The sequence below is a fragment of the Rosa rugosa genome, chromosome 6 (assembly GCF_958449725.1).
Source record: "Rosa rugosa chromosome 6, drRosRugo1.1, whole genome shotgun sequence".
In the NCBI taxonomy this organism is placed as follows: domain Eukaryota; kingdom Viridiplantae; phylum Streptophyta; class Magnoliopsida; order Rosales; family Rosaceae; genus Rosa; species Rosa rugosa.
Window position 1 is genome coordinate 40,292,025 of NC_084825.1, and position 16,044 is coordinate 40,308,068.

Consider the following 16,044-nt stretch of genomic DNA (forward strand, 5'->3'; position numbering starts at 1 on the left):
ATATAAAATTTAAATGAAAATGTGTATTTGGTGACTGTTTACATGATTAGTGACTTGGTCAGTGACATATTCATGATCATGACATGGCCAGTAACTTGGCCAATGACTTGAGGTTAACGGTGATCAGTGACATGTTCATGACTGTGACATGGCCAGTGACATAGCCAGCGACTTGAGGTTAACAATGACTTGACCAGTGACTTGGTCAGTGACATGTGTATAACCTTACAAACTGTAACCTGACCAGTAACTTGGCCAATAACATAACCAGTGCCTTGAGGTTAACAGTGACCTGACCAATAACCTTACAAACTAAGGACCTGGCCTAGCCAATGACATGTGTATAACAGTGACTTGACAGTGACTTGGTCAATGACTTGACAGTGACTTGGTCAGTTACTTAAGGTTAACAGTGACTTGACAGTGACTTGGTCAATGACTTGACAGTGACATGGTCAGTTACTTGGTCAGTGACATGGTCAGTTACTTAAGGTTAACAGTGACTTGACAGTGACATGGTCAGTAACTTGGTCAGTGACATGGATATAACAGTGTGTTAACCTCATGTCACAGATTATGTAACTGATCATGTAACTTACGATGTATGTAACTAAACATGTAACTGACCATGTCACTTACTTAGTGACTTGGCTACTGACCAATAACATGGTCAGTGACATGTTCATGATTGTGACATAGCTAGTGACTTGAGGTTAGCAATTACTCGACCAGTGACCTGGATATAATAGTGATTTGAAAATTCCAAAATATGTCAGTGACTTGGTCAATGACATGTGTATAACAGTGACATGCAATGTGATTTGGCCAGTGACAGGGATATAATAGTGACTTTTGAAATCGATTTTTCTAAAGATTAAAAAAACTATCCAGATTAATAATGTTATCAATTTCAATATTAAAACAAAAGTTTCAGTCTTCATAAAATGAAAATTGGAATAAAAGAACAAAACTATATATTTGTTCAATGATTTTTTGAAACTGTACTATATTACAAGAGGATATACAGTAATCCAGTTAGAATAAAGCAGCTATCAAACATGCTATGAATGAGAAGATGATCAAGAGGCTAGGAGAACATGTTATATCTAGCCTTATACACCATGTAGCTGCAGATATGTCTGAGCATTGATCTTGAATCTCAATTACACAAGCAACCTACTCCATTTTCTTTTCTCAACTGCAGTCCAACCACTCGATTCTGGCGTGTTAACGGTGCTATAGTAACCTGCCATTGCATTTGTGTAAACAGTAAGCCACAGCGAACCAACAAGCAAATGTTTAGGTAGAAAGTACACCAAATCATACATATAACTATGTATGAGCAGAATTGAAACTAAATTTCAGATCAACATCAAAATATGCCAATCTGCATTTCTAAATTCCAGATCTACCTAAAATCACAGAGAGTAAGCATGGAAAAAATCAAATCATAATTCAGCATCAAAAGTCAATACTAATTCACAGCACAAGTCAAAACCATATGCACATTCCACATTATAAATGGAGTTTCAAGAGCTATGCTTAGATACAAACGAACCGTGTTGGAAAACCATGACAACTAATCAAAAACCTTAATGACACTAATCATCAGACTTCTCATTATTTTCAAAACACCAAGAGCTTCTCATATCATCTACAAATTCAATTGACTACATTGAAGGATTTGTTATAATTAACAGAACAGGTCTTCTTAATAACTGGAGGTCTTCCTTCAATCCTAAAGATCCAATTCAAGCAAGCCAATTTAACTCAGAGGGAAAAACACTTTACTACATAGAAATAGTATTTGGCCATAACCCAAAAGAAACTGATGTCATGGATCAGGTGAGACACTCCAAGTGAAAAATATATATATATTATGTACATATATTATCCCTCTTATCTTCCGATGATACAAGATGATATTCAATTACTAAAGTACTTATTCAAGTATTTGAGGATCCAGTAAAGCTACACACATAATTGATGATTCAAATGAATATAACTGATATTGAATATAGCAATGCGAAGCAGGTTCCTCGTCTAACATTCACAGCAAACACTATAGTATTCAGACTCCAAATTCACAAAACTGTTGCCAATTTCCTCATCGCAGTCCTACAAAACTTAACTCCTAACATATGATACTATGATAGTAATTAGTGATCAGAAATTCACAGAGACTGAAAATCGATTTGTGCATCGCAACTGAAATGCCAAAAAATCCTAACAAATTAAAGCAACACCAAAGTAAATAAAAAGTAAAATGCAACTTCATCCCTTCAAAACGAAAAAAACTAACTCTTTCGAAATGATCCATACGATCATCTCTACTAACATGAAAATTAGTGATCGGAAACTCGATTGTGTAAGTTTGCTACTGAAAATGGCAAAGTGAAACTTCAAAACGAAAGAATCGAACCGATCGTCGGAATGCGCAAAAACTAACCCGATCAAACCAATTTTCGGCCACAATTACAGTTCATTTTTTCTTCAATAGTAAAACCTACACTTACCTTGATGGTGAGGTCGAGAGGGAGAGCCCAGGCGATGGAGTTGTGCTTGGAGGCTCGTCATCTCGCCGAGCGCTTACCGGCCTTGAGGAGCACCGATCCCAACTGCAGGGCGCGATCAATGAGCTTGGTCTGATCGGCGTCGGAGTCGAGGATCCGCTCGAATGAGAGATCGATGGCGAAGGGCGGCGAGTCGGAGAAGTCGAGGAAGGTCTCGAGGAGGTGGTCGCGGTCAAGGAGGTTGACGTGGTAAGGGTTTGGAGAGAGAGAGAGAGAGAGTGAAATTTTGGTAAAGGTCCAAGTCCGAATGGATAACAGAGAGAGAGAGAGAGAGATATCTGCCGATGGCAGCTTTGGTAATTATGCTTAATTTGAGTGGCAGGTTGTAAAGAGGTGACCTTAATTATCATGGGGACATTTGTGTGTTCTGGATTATAATAAGGCACTTCAAAATGACCTCTTTTATCATTGGCCCTATAATCAATGTTAGGAATTTTTCAACCGTTTAATTTGATGGAAGCTAAATTTATTAGTTGAAAGCTCATAACATCAACTACATTGCTTTTACAATGGATGTGTTATTTATGTTTAAAATTATTAAACTATGATTGTGTTTTAATATGTCTTATAGACGTTAAGATTCAAATCTAAGGAGAGTGTATTAAATCATAAGCCTACAAGACTGGTATCCAAAAGTTTAATGTTTTTTAAATATTCAATTAAATTCTTATTATGGAGGATTTAGAGTGTCGGTTATAAATACCAAAACTCATAGAGAAGTTCACTCACCCTCAAAGAGATTTTGACATTCTTTCTTATTTAGAAGAGAAGAGATTTCAATAGAGACAAACAAAACTCTTTCTATTATCTTACCAACCAAGGTACTTTCTAATTTTTTTTTTTTTTGTAAACTTGTTTATTCAACTTATTGATAAAATGGTTTCGCTCAGTGGTTAGAGCACCCACTACCTATGTACGAAGTCATGTGTTCGAGTCACCATTGAGGCAGGAGTGAAACCCTTTGATGCTCTTTTTAAAAAAAAGAAAAAAAAAACTTATTGATAAAATGAGATTTGAAATGATCCTACATAGCTATCGTGTGATAGGATATAGAGCTTTGCAAATCTTCTTTATTTTTTTTTTCTTTTACTACACTATTTTAAAAGAGGATCAAATGATTTCACTCCTACCCCATGGTGACTCGAACCCATGACTTCGTCATTAGGTAGTGGGTGCTCTAACCACTGAGCTAACACCACTTCGTCAAGCTTTGCAAATCTTAACTTCAACAAGGTTTGAATCGTTTGAGATCTTTCATAGTAAAGTTCCATAACAACATTTCCATTGTAAAAACATTTTTTAAATAAAAAATATTGTTTATTTTTAACGCTATTTTAAAGGTTTGAGCTTTGAGTAAAGCGGTTTAAGGAGTAAAGAGGACAAAATCCCAGTAAGTAGGCACAATGATGAAAGAAACATCAAGTTCTAGTTAAAGGGTTTACTAAGAATGATTACTATTTTAAGTTGTGGGTTTGAAATTAACAGTGTTTTGGGTTTTTTGTCTGGTTTTGGTTTTTTCTTGATATCATCATAAAAAAGAAGAAAATGGAAGCATAGTCTTTGATTCCCTCTGTTCTCTTCTCTACGGCTAATGCGTACGGTCACAGTTCACAATTTGTTTTTGTTTTTTGTTTTTTTTTTTCAAATAACAAGTCAAACTGGAGGGTCCAAATCGTAAATAATCATTACCCACGATGTCATATTCTTAACCGCACCATGGCCTCAGTTCAAAAAAAAACTGAAGCTTTGAGCGACCACAGAAGAAGAATTTGAAAAGCAAAAGATCCCAAAATTCTTCCATTAAAGCGAAAGAGAGCAACAGTTGCAGACCAGTCCACTCATCAGACCCATAAATTCCTTCTAGTTTCTTTGACAAGTTTTTTGTGTTACTTTGGACTTTGCATTGCTTTGTTTCCAAGCCAGCCTAGCTAGCCATCTTTGCTGTGTCCTCATTTCCTCTCCATGTTCTTGGTTGAACTTCAAAGGGTCAGTGCCTTTTCACTTCAGAAATGTTTTGAAGAGTTTTTGTTTTTTGTTTTTTGTTTTTTTGTGTGTTCTGGGTGTTGATGATAATTGACATGTTTTGTTTTATTTTGTATGATAGTTCTTTATTGCAGTGTGAAGATGTGTCATTTAGTTGAGGTTGAGTTTGTGTTTGCTTAATTTGATTGGAGACTCTGTATGTGGCTCAGTTTTACTTCCAAGTTCTCTGCTTGATTTGTTTGCAGACTAGTCCTGTTCTCTCTCTCTCTCTCTCTCTCTCTCTCTCTCTCTCTCTCTCTCTCTCTCTCTCATGGTATGAAACTACCTCTAGTTGATTGAGTTGAAGAATTAGTGAAAAGAAAACATTTTTTTGGCTTGCAGAGGAGAGTAAAGTTCAGTTCAATATCTTTGAACAGTAAGACTTTTTTATGATGAGATTTTTTTTCTTGTATCAGATTTTTGACATTATGGTTTACAGCTTATTACATTGCTTTTCCACTTTTGAATTATCATTTCCTAATCTGAGGATTTATGGTTCATGCTCTGCTTTTAGTTTATTAATTTAAAAAAAAAAAATTAAATATTTTTGGCCAAGGTGTCTGCTGAAGTTTCTACATGTTCTTGGATAGTTCTGTAGGTATCTGAGATGGGTTTAAGAGTTTTTAACTTATTATTTTGGTTGAAATTGGGACTCCAGCTTTTATATTTATTTTTATGGTTCGTGCTGTTCTGAAATTTCTTACATGTTTTGGTTAATACTGTAGGAACCTGACATGGTATTAAGAGAATTTTAATTGAGTTTTCATTTTGGGTGCAATTCGAACTCAAAAATTAAGTACTAATGGACGAAAAGCCATTCCCGGCATGGTCATGGTCAGTTGATCAGTGTTTGAAAGAGCATCATGTAAAACTTGAGAAGGGTCTGGGCACTTATGAGGCTGAGAAGCGGCGTGAAAGGTATGGGTGGAATGAGCTTACCAAAGAGAAAGCGAAGCCCTTATGGCGGCTTGTATTAGAGCAGTTTGATGACACTCTTGTGAAGATACTTCTAGTTGCAGCCTTTATCTCGTTCGCGTTAGCTTTCATGCATGGAAGTGAGTCAGGGGAGTCGGGGTTTGAGGCCTATGTGGAACCATTTGTGATAGTCTTGATTCTAGTGCTTAATGCCATTGTTGGTGTTTGGCAAGAGAGCAATGCTGAAAAAGCACTTGAAGCTCTTAAACAGATGCAAAGTGAATCTGCAAAGGTGGTAAGGGATGGGTATTTGGTGCCGGATTTGCCTGCAAGAGAACTTGTTCCTGGCGATATTGTGGAGTTGCGAGTTGGGGACAAAGTCCCTGCTGACATGAGAGTTGCAGTTTTGAAAACCTCAACTTTGCGAGTTGAGCAGAGCTCATTGACCGGAGAGGCAATGCCTGTTTTGAAGAGCACTGATTCTATACTCATGGATGACAGTGACCTGCAAGCTAAAGAGAGTATGGTTTTTGCAGGCACAACAGTTGTAAATGGTAGCTGTCTTTGTATCGTTGTTAGCACTGGGATGAACACCGAGATTGGCAAAATACAAAAGCAAATACATGATGCTTCTTTGGAAGAAGATGACACCCCTTTGAAGAAGAAGCTGGATGAGTTTGGAAGCAAGTTTACTACAGCAATTGGGTTCGTTTGCCTCATTGTTTGGGTTATGAACTACAAAAACTTCATTTCATGGGATATGAAAGATGGATGGCCAGTAAATGTGCGGTTTTCTTTCGAGAGATGCACTTACTATTTTAAGATAGCTGTTGCACTTGCAGTAGCTGCAATCCCAGAAGGTCTCCCTGCTGTTATTACAACTTGCTTAGCTCTCGGGACAAGGAAGATGGCACAAAAAAATGCAATTGTGAGGAAGCTTCCGAGTGTAGAAACTTTAGGATGTACTAGCGTGATTTGCTCAGATAAAACTGGGACTTTGACAACAAATCAGATGTCTGTGACAGAATTCTTCACTTTGGGTGGGAAAACTACAGCTTCTCGAACGATTCATGTTCAAGGCACAACTTATGATCCCAAGGATGGGGGAATTGTTGACTGGACTTGCTTCAATATGGATGCAAATATGCAAGCCATGGCAGAAATATGTGCCGTTTGCAATGATGCTGGGATTTATTTTGATGGTCAACTCTTTCGGGCTACAGGTTTGCCAACTGAGGCAGCTCTTAAGGTTTTGGTTGAAAAGATGGGAGTTCCAGACGTCAAGGCTAGGAACAAAATTCGTGACTCACAGCTTGCTGCAAGCTACTTAATTGACTCCACTTCAGTGAAATTAGGTTAGCAGAAAATGGTCTATTCTTCATTTGATCCAAGTTGCTGAGTATGCGGAAGCTTTCTCTAACAAATCACTTTTTTTTCCAACTATAGGCTGTTGTGAGTGGTGGACAAAAAGATCAAAAAGGGTTGCCACACTAGAGTTTGATCGTGTTCGAAAGTCAATGAGTGTTATTACTCGGGGGCCAACTGGGCATAATCGACTTCTTGTCAAGGTGACTGTCAATTTGATGTCATTGCTGTTTACAATTTGGTTTCAGTGTTCTGCTAAGCATTTCATGCTTGATGTATTCTGGTGCTTTCAAATGGTTGATATTTACAGGGTGCTGTTGAGAGTTTACTGGAGCGAACTTCGCATGTGCAACTTGCAGATGGATCCCTTGTTCCAATAGATGAACCTTGTAAACAATCATTGCTTTTGAGACTCTTGGAGATGAGCTCAAAGGGTTTGAGGTGCTTGGGTTTTGCATATAAAGATGACTTGGGAAAGCTCTCAGATTATTCTTCTGGGAGTCATCCAGCTCACAAGATGTTGCAGGATCCAGCCTGCTACTCCTCCATCGAAAGTGACTTAGTTTTTGTAGGAATTGTTGGCTTAAGAGTATGTAGATTCCACTGTTTGTTTGCTAGTTGATTTTTTAAACGTTCAAAGACTTCATTTGTTAACTGTGTTGTGCAGGACCCTCCTCGTGATGAAGTTAGCAAAGCAATCGAAGATTGTAAAGAAGCTGGAATTAGAGTTATGGTAATAACCGGAGATAATAAGTCTACAGCTGAAGCTATCTGTCAAGAAATCAAATTGTTTTCGAGAAATGAGGATCTGAAAGGGAGAAGCTTTACAGGAAAAGAGTTTATGGCTCTTTCACCATCACAACAAATGGAAACTTTATCAAAACCAGGAGGGAAGGTTTTCTCTCGTGCCGAGCCTAGACATAAGCAAGAAATAGTAAGGATGCTGAAAGAGATGGGGGAGATTGTTGCAATGACTGGAGATGGAGTGAATGATGCACCAGCACTTAAACTTGCTGACATTGGAATCGCCATGGGCATTACTGGAACTGAGGTAACATAGATTCTCACTCTTTCGAATACCATCTCTCTCTTAACCAATTGCCACTTAAGAATCTGATTAACTTGGGGATTGTACCATAATTTCTAAGCCTTCATGATTCATGTCTCAGGTAGCAAAAGAAGCTTCAGATATGGTTTTGGCTGATGATAATTTCAGTACTATTGTTTCAGCTGTTGCAGAGGGCCGTGCCATTTACACTAACATGAAAGCTTTTATCAGGTATTTGTCTGATTTCTTTGTTCCTCCTCGTAATCATAATCTCTTCTTTCTTTTTCTTCTTTCGAGTAAGCATTATTTCAATCTCTTATTCTGCAGGTACATGATATCTTCAAATGTTGGAGAGGTAATATCCATATTCTTGACTGCGGCATTGGGAATACCTGAGTGTATGATACCTGTGCAGCTTCTGTGGGTAAATTTGGTTACAGATGGACCACCTGCAACAGCTCTTGGCTTTAATCCAGCTGACATTCACATTATGAAGAAACCACCACGCAAAAGCAAAGAAGCTCTTATGAATTCTTGGGTTCTTCTCCGTTACTTGGTTAGTGATCTCATTTTGAATTTAAACTTCAGTATGGAATTTCATGTGTATGCTCTTTGTATTCAATATATTTTCATTGGCAGGTAATTGGTTCTTATGTGGGCATTGCAACTGTTGGAGTCTTCATCTTGTGGTACACTCAGGCTTCATTCATGGGTATCAATCTTGTGAGTGATGGACATACACTTGTTAAATTATCTCAGCTTCGCAATTGGGGAGAGTGTTCCTCGTGGTCAAATTTCACAGCGGCTCCATTCATGGTTAATGGGGGCAGGATGATCGCTTTTACTGACCCTTGTGACTATTTTTCTGTTGGTAAAGTGAAGGCAATGACTTTGTCACTCTCTGTCTTGGTGGCAATTGAGATGTTCAATTCCCTCAATGCTCTTTCTGAAGACATTAGCTTGCTCAAAATGCCTCCTTGGAAGAACCCTTGGCTTTTGGTCGCCATGTCAGTCTCATTCGGACTCCATTGCGTCATTCTCTACATTCCATTTTTAGCAGATGTGTTTGGTGTTGTCCCATTGAATCTGAACGAATGGCTTCTGGTAGTTTTGATTTCAGCACCGGTGATTCTTATCGATGAGGTTCTTAAGTTAGTAGGAAGTAGTAGACGATGGAGAGCAAAGAAGGAGAAGACAGCATGATAAAATCTCAGGTTATGATCAGAGTGAAACCAGACATACTGGATATGATAGAAGTAAAGCATATTGTAGTTAACTAGATTTCTCTGGTAGCTAATTTTATTTATTTCCAAAACTACAGTTTGTTTTATGTAAAAGGAAAATCACTAATCAGATTTGTTCATCAATTAAAATATAATTGAAGGCTTGTTTTACTGTCTATTACTGAGTCATTAAGTCAAATTCTGCCTTGTTTTTGCTATAGTATATAATGCATGAATTGGATTTCATGACCCTTTGCAAAGTAGTAACCTGTGAATTTCTATACATATAGAAGATTTTCAAGCCACTAGTGTTTCTTACCAATCCACATACATACATTGATACATAGAACATACATATTGACCAAAAAGGTTTTCAGGAGCTGCTTTAATGAAACATGGGCATAAATTGCATAGACCACGTAGTAATATGAATGGAATTTGAATGACACTATTACCTGAGAAGTTGATATGGTTCTTTTAACTGCTTTTCCTACATATACACAAGAAAGAATCCACGCCTAATAGTAGAAAAGAATTTAGTGATTTCGGAAAAATGGTCTCCACTTCCTTACCAGAGTTTAACAGTGGTGGTTTACACTGATTTTTCTTCTGCTTGCTCCAACAATCAAATCAAGCTTCAAATATACAGACAGAAATGAACGTCCTGCACCACCTCATGTGAGTCACAATCAAGCTCCCTACAGTGGGAATCCTACTTGTCGTACAGCTCACTTTCTATCTAAGACCAGTAGAACTCGAATTGTCAAATGTGGTACTTGAAGCTGCAACTCCATGTCAAGACAAACTGAATTTCGTCGTCAGATTAATGTCAAGAAAACCAGATACTTTCTAGCTCTCACAGAAATGTGAAGAGCTCCCATGTTTAGTTCCCCCCACAAGTTCTCATGTAGATATAAGATATTAGTCAAGTTGAAGCATCAAAGTGAGTTTATGCTTGATCTTTCAATCACTGAACACATGCAGGTGAACCAAGAAGTTCCTTTAAAAATAAGAAGACTGATCATGAAGCACGTTCAAGTGAGCAAGTATTCTCGCTGCCATAGATTTCATACTACCAGTTCCACGCTGAGTTAAGTCAACCAAAGGCATCTGAGCTGAGGCTCCAAACTTCTGTTTAAACTCCAGCAGACGGAACATTCTCTCTAGAGCATGTAGAGCCTTCTCCTGCAAACTGGGGGAGGGTTGAACAAGAAGTTTTATTATAGGTGGTATGGCATCTGCATCTGTAAGCACCTTACTACCATTCTGCAGTCTCTCACCTTCAATTAAAGTTACTAGAGCATCTAAAGAAGCCTCGCAAGCTTCAGGATCAGGTTCCCCAAGCATCCGGACGAGTGGTCTCACTGCATCAGCCTCCACGAGGCAAAATGATGAAACAATGCCACAGATTCCTCCATGAACAGGGCACCCAGTTTCTGGTGGGGGTGAGAAGCACCATAGTCCTCTGTGCTTAGGTAATGACCTGGTTAACCTGGGCGAACTCTGTGAAAATCGAGAAAGAGATAAGGCTGCACGTGTTTTAGTCAAGGAGGTTCCCGACTCCAGCAACTGTACAAACAAGGGTATAATGCCAGCTTCAGCTGCACTTCGTTGCCATTCCAAGTTTGATGGAACAGTGAAACGGCAAATGGCTCCAACAGCATTCTCTATCACCTGATTGTTATGGGGACCATTCTGCTTGCCGTTCCGGAGGAAATTGAATATGACAGGTAGTACCCCAGCATCGACAAACCACTCTGTGATCTGGGGAATTTCTGGAAGATTAGAGATAACACCCATTGCAGAAGCAATCTCGTCTTCATCACTAGAAGATTTGATAATCTTGACTATAGTCTCAATGCACTTCTGACCCACATGCTCCTTTATGCTGATGGCTTCACTGCCACCTTCTATTAAGCAAGAGAGCAGCTTTACTGCATTTGCTCGTAGATTTGGGTTATCGTGCTCCATCAATTGAGTCAATACTTGCACAGCTGAGGACTGTAAACGTAACCAAATCAGTGCAAGATTATATAATGATTACATAGAAGAAGCTGAGCAAATCAAATTAGCATCATGTAACACTATCATTATACCAAGTAATGAAATGATTGAAATGCGGAACTAGGAATCAAATACTTAATTCAGACATGTCCTCACTTCATAATGTATCTGTATCAGGGGTGAAAAGAACCATGATCATGGTAAAGCCATAATGGGATGAAAGAATATTCCAAGTGATGCCGATGTTACAAGCGGACAAGCACATCTGAATTCACATATTTCACAATTGGGATTATGGTAAGTTTAAGTTATTTTAGTCAACAATTTTCACTTTGCACGAATTCCCAAGGTCTTATCAAACTAGCCACCCATGATCATCTCACTTATTCAAACGTCTGGATCCCATTAACATTATACTAGTAATTAAGTCAGCAGGTAACATACTTTTATTAAAATGAAAACGTATTCACCAATAAAAGACACACCTCTATCAACTTGGTCTTGATGTTTATAGCAGAGGGGGATTGACACAAAGTGTGGAAGGTGAGAATGATGCTGTGCTGTACATCAGGCCCCGTTAGGTTAATCAAATACAATAGCTTGGAAATATCTTCATCCGATTCCAGAAGAGAAGCAGGTGTCTGGCTGGATTCTTGAAACACCACTGACCTGGCTAGGTGCATGAGTGTGGCCGCTAAATGTGCACGCAAACTTGACAATGATGAGCTATGATCAAAAAGAAGGTCAAGTAATGGGCGTTCTGCACCTGCTCTAATCATCTGCAGACCATTTTTAGGTAAGCTAGAGAGGTTTCTAAGAGCTCTAACAGCCCCCATTTTAATCGGAACGTCACCATGTGAAACAATATCAAGAAGTGGACCCAGTACTCCCCCTTTAAGCAAAGACTCTTTATTGTGGTCAGTCAACTCCATATCTGCCAAATTTGATGCCATGATCACTTTTACATCTTCTGGTCCTGAATTAAAAATGACAAAAGTTGTAGAAAAGAATTAACATGAGATGAAGCCTTACACCACATAGATAGTAGCAAACATACAAAATGAAAGCTGCATTGCATGCCAAGGCTAATTATTATTATTTTTCCAAATTATAAACATACAACAACAAATTCAAGCTTTGATAAACCATTCTAAGATATCTACAGCATATCATTGAGTTTAACATAATCACATGCAAGGAACTATTAAATAAGATAGAAATGAAATACAATTTCATGAGTAAAAAGTTGGATCACTGATGAATTAATTGTACTTCTATTTTCATCAGCGTGAGATCAGGTTACTTGTAGGGTTATTTTAATTTGCAATACTTTAAACTGATTCTTCTTTACAAGCTATTTTATAAGGAATTAAGATGGAAGAATATGAAAAGAACCTGTAGAAAGACGCTGTAGCAAATGTTTAAAATAATTTGCCTTTGCCATTTGTATAACATTTTGGTCTGAGAATGACAGATTCTCCAACAGCTCTCGTGCGTCTCTGGCAGCTTGATTATCATCACTGTTGGACATGGTAACTAATAGGAGTATGGAACCTTGAACCTTCCCAATTTTGTCTCTTATCAAATTATACTTTGACAATTCCAATAGTAATGCCACTGCCAGCTTCCTTTCCTCGACACGGCGCCCAAGTGACCGAACAATAAGTTCAATGCCATTATCAGCTCTGGCAGTTCTTTCCTGCAACATTAATATCAGGTTATAGATAATTTAAAGAAGTAGAAAATAGAGGAAATCAGATGTATTTTTAGCTAAATATAAACCTCCTATTTTTCTTTATCATTTGTGTAGGCAAAAATGAAGATGTTCAGAAAAAGAAAACCACAGCACAAGGCTCATTCTATGCACACTGTATATGCAGGATTTTTATATATGCACACAATTCTGTTAAGGTAATCAAAGTATTACCTTGGCATCATCACTGTCCTTCACCAAAATGAAAAGGTTGACAAGAACTTGATTCCTTATCTCAGGTTTTCTTACACCAAGAAGTTGAAGGAGAATAGGTATATAGTCCTCCAATAAGACCCATTCCTGATGTAGGTCTCTTTGTTTACAGAGATCTAGTAGTTCTTTAAGGCAATGGAGCACTTCCTCCTCGTCTTCAGACTTGAGTTTTGATTTCATGGAAGCAATCATAATCATGGTATTTCTATCCTTCCATTCTTCTATTGATTGCCGCAGAGTTTTATTGGGCCGTAAAATTGATGTGTCTAAAGAAGTCCTGGTCAGCGGACACAAACTATTCCCATCAGCTAACCACTTTTCTATAGCAGTCCTCTCAAATGTTTGTCCAGAAGAAGTTTCCACAGGGTCCTCCATAACATCCCCAGTGATTGGGCAATGAAATGACTGAAGTGGTTCCAATGGTTGACTGCCCAACGATCTTCGCTTAGTGAAATATTTCCTTTCTTTCTCCTCAGGAGATGAAGCTGCATCAGCTCTTTCTAATAAAGCAATTATCTGTTCCATCTGTATAGCTTCTGCCTGGTCTTTCCTTAGCCGAGCATTTTCTATCTCATTTCTGAATTCCTCTAATTCCTTCTTCAATGCTGACCTCTCAGTTGAGATTCCAACTGCCTCTGCTATGAGAACCAACAAACTATTGGCATAAGAACGATCCATATTCCTCTCCTGGATTCCAGTCTCAATTTTGTTCAGAATCTCTTCTTCTGCTATAGCTGCCCTGAACTCAGCTCCAAGCATATTGTCACGAACCTTACCAATTTCTTCAACTATGCCAGACGAAAGATCTAGAGAGGTCAGGGGAAGAAGACCTAGAGCACGACTGATCTCTCCCATAGTATTCTGTAGGTGGTTAACTATTGTTCGGCAATTCATTAAGAGATACATTTTGTTTCTCTTGCTGCACTCGATAGTCATTGTCTTCGCAGATCTTATTTCTCGGTTAAGGATCTCCAGAACATTGTTCAAGCTCTCAGAATGCAAAACTGTTTTCTTATTCAACTCTCTTAAGATGGGGACAATCCTTTCCAAATAAGTTGCAAGTTCCTTAAAAGTGTCCTTCTTAACAAGGACGTCCCTGGAAGCAACTACGATTTCGAAAATGGCCTCTACCGTTTGAGAAATGACTTCTGAAGCCGGAGCAGATGCAACACTTGTAGCCAAGTCTAGGGCCAACATTTTGCAACCTGCTATAACTAGGAAGCAAGACCCTCATTTCCTATGTGAGTGCATAATTGACAAAAATTTGCAGAAGTGCTGTTGCCGGACAATAACCTGAAACTTTTGATCCACCATAGTTTTCACACCCAGAATATTATTTCTGGCATATGCCTGCATTCAGGTGCAATCTGGAATATTACAGCATTGCTTAGTCTTGGTAATACTCTAAATTTATCATATAAATTGAATGTATTTACTCGTAAAGAGATGGACCCAACTATCCATAAATTTGGAGAGCACTAGGCAGAAATGAAAAGCACACAACTTCAAAACAACACATGCTTTTTCTGTTCGGTTTTGAACTATGGAAGCAATGTCCCTAGTCCAATAACTACTCTCCGTTTTCCAGATATCAAAACAGCATGAAATCACTATTGAAACTGTCATTTTCTTCTCTACCCTTCAGTTCACTCAGTGACCAAAAGAAGGGTTGTTTTGCTTGGTTAATCAACAAGAAAAGACTGAAACTAAGCTCAGGCATCAAATTGTTCTGGACACAATCCAGTGGAGTTTCCTGGTTTTATACTAATAAGCGGTAAGTACTGTAATTTACCCAAACTCTTCATTATTTCCCTACATTCTCTCAGGAGCCAAACAGAGTTCACAAAAGCTACATAACCATTCCAGAAAAACAGTTTCAACAAACCCAAGCTAACAGACATCAAGCACTTCAAAGTTCAACCAAAGACTGAAAGCACAACTGAATCCTAGTCCTAGTTTAATAAACTGAAATCAAATGCTTCTACTATTCAGCTTCTTTTTCAATTTCCAGCTCAAAATTTGCAATTTAGAACAACCCCACTAAACATCTACCACACATGCCATAACCCAGAAGGCAAAGACCCATCTAGTCAACTACAGAAGTCTTCACTAACTGAACAAGAGAAGGTTAAAGATACACACCTGAGAAAGAGTTCATGCCCATCAAACTTCACACCACCACCACTCTATTCAACCCAACTTTGGAGGAAGCTGGAATCAAATTTCCGGAGAAAACTGGCAATCAAGTCACCATATGTAGAAATACCCAGATAGAAAATTGAAAACACATGACCAAAAAGAATTTCTTCTTGGGTTTTTGGGTGTTTCTGGAAGATTGTAGTCTGAAAAATAATCTGTATTTCAGTTTGTTGCCCTCCAAGTGGAGAGTGAAGACTCCCTTCCTCTAAAGTCTTGACCTTTTCCAAGAAAGTTTGGGTCTTTTGTGGTAAAACACCAACAATGCAAAAAAGAAAGGATATGATAGTGGTAAAAAGAGACAAACTTTGTTTCTGGGTCTCTTTGCTTTGATCTTGTGGAAGTCACTTGGTATCCAGCAAGGCCAGCAAACATGAACCGTTGACTGAAACACTCAGTAAAGGACCAATCTCTGTAACTAAGTATTTTTTGATAGGAATCTTTGTAACTATAATTAGCAATTACTAAGTAGTAGATTAAATCCAAACTTGGACCAGTCACTACTACAATGCCATCCACCTTTGAAAAGTATGAAATTCGTTATGAACACGTTATTTGAGGGCCCATTGGCGTCTCAGACTCCAGTAGTCAACGTACCATGTGTTTTTTCCACAGAGAAATTTGTATAGGGTTATCAAAAGTTTTACGAATCCATAATCATCGTTTGTGATTCTGAACAGAGTTTACCAATAGAACTTGTAGTGATGTCAATAATGGAATTCAATGCGTTCC

The 16,044-nt window shown here is 38.3% G+C and overlaps 2 protein-coding genes across 5 annotated transcripts; one reads left to right on the forward strand and one right to left on the reverse strand.

Moving 5' to 3' along the window:
- Window positions 1–4,309: 4,309 nt before the first annotated feature.
- LOC133715608 (calcium-transporting ATPase, endoplasmic reticulum-type) lies at window positions 4,310–9,322 on the forward strand. Of its 2 annotated transcripts, none has more exons than XM_062142154.1 (8): window positions 4,310–4,559; window positions 5,321–6,865; window positions 6,957–7,078; window positions 7,186–7,464; window positions 7,543–7,926; window positions 8,045–8,154; window positions 8,251–8,479; window positions 8,563–9,322. In XM_062142154.1, the coding sequence occupies exons 2-8, from the start codon at window positions 5,398–5,400 to the stop codon at window positions 9,124–9,126; spliced, it is 3,156 nt and encodes a 1,051-aa protein (XP_061998138.1). In that variant the 5' UTR covers window positions 4,310–4,559; window positions 5,321–5,397; the 3' UTR covers window positions 9,127–9,322. The 2 variants fall into 2 exon arrangements, with proteins under 2 accessions (XP_061998138.1, XP_061998137.1); XM_062142153.1 differs by lacking the exon at window positions 4,310–4,559 and adding an exon at window positions 4,673–4,971.
- Window positions 9,323–9,503: 181 nt separating this feature from the next.
- LOC133715610 (U-box domain-containing protein 43-like) lies at window positions 9,504–15,712 on the reverse strand. 3 transcript variants are annotated; one of them, XM_062142157.1, is made up of 6 exons: window positions 15,259–15,712; window positions 13,078–14,483; window positions 12,546–12,849; window positions 11,636–12,126; window positions 10,427–11,147; window positions 10,162–10,338 (listed from the first exon to the last, which is right to left on the reverse strand). In XM_062142157.1, the coding sequence occupies exons 2-6, from the start codon at window positions 14,311–14,313 to the stop codon at window positions 10,310–10,312; spliced, it is 2,781 nt and encodes a 926-aa protein (XP_061998141.1). In that variant the 5' UTR covers window positions 14,314–14,483; window positions 15,259–15,712; the 3' UTR covers window positions 10,162–10,309. The 3 variants fall into 3 exon arrangements, with proteins under 3 accessions (XP_061998140.1, XP_061998139.1, XP_061998141.1); XM_062142156.1 differs by having other exon boundaries at window positions 9,504–11,147; window positions 13,078–14,466; window positions 15,259–15,710; XM_062142155.1 differs by having other exon boundaries at window positions 9,504–11,147; window positions 15,259–15,710.
- Window positions 15,713–16,044: the final 332 nt, after the last annotated feature.

Coding starts and splice junctions, on each gene's coding strand:
- LOC133715608 (XM_062142154.1), top strand. CDS start 5,398: ATGGACGAAAAGCCATTCCCGGCATGGTCATGGTCAGTTGATCAGTGT. Junction 6,866..6,956: donor CTCCACTTCAGTGAAATTAG/GTTAGCAGAAAA, acceptor TTCCAACTATAG/GCTGTTGTGAGTGGTGGACA. Junction 8,155..8,250: donor AACATGAAAGCTTTTATCAG/GTATTTGTCTGA, acceptor CTTATTCTGCAG/GTACATGATATCTTCAAATG.
- LOC133715610 (XM_062142156.1), bottom strand. CDS start 14,313: ATGTTGGCCCTAGACTTGGCTACAAGTGTTGCATCTGCTCCGGCTTCA. Junction 12,850..13,077: donor AGGACAGTGATGATGCCAAG/GTAATACTTTGA, acceptor TTAATGTTGCAG/GAAAGAACTGCCAGAGCTGA. Junction 11,148..11,635: donor TCAAGACCAAGTTGATAGAG/GTGTGTCTTTTA, acceptor TTACGTTTACAG/TCCTCAGCTGTGCAAGTATT.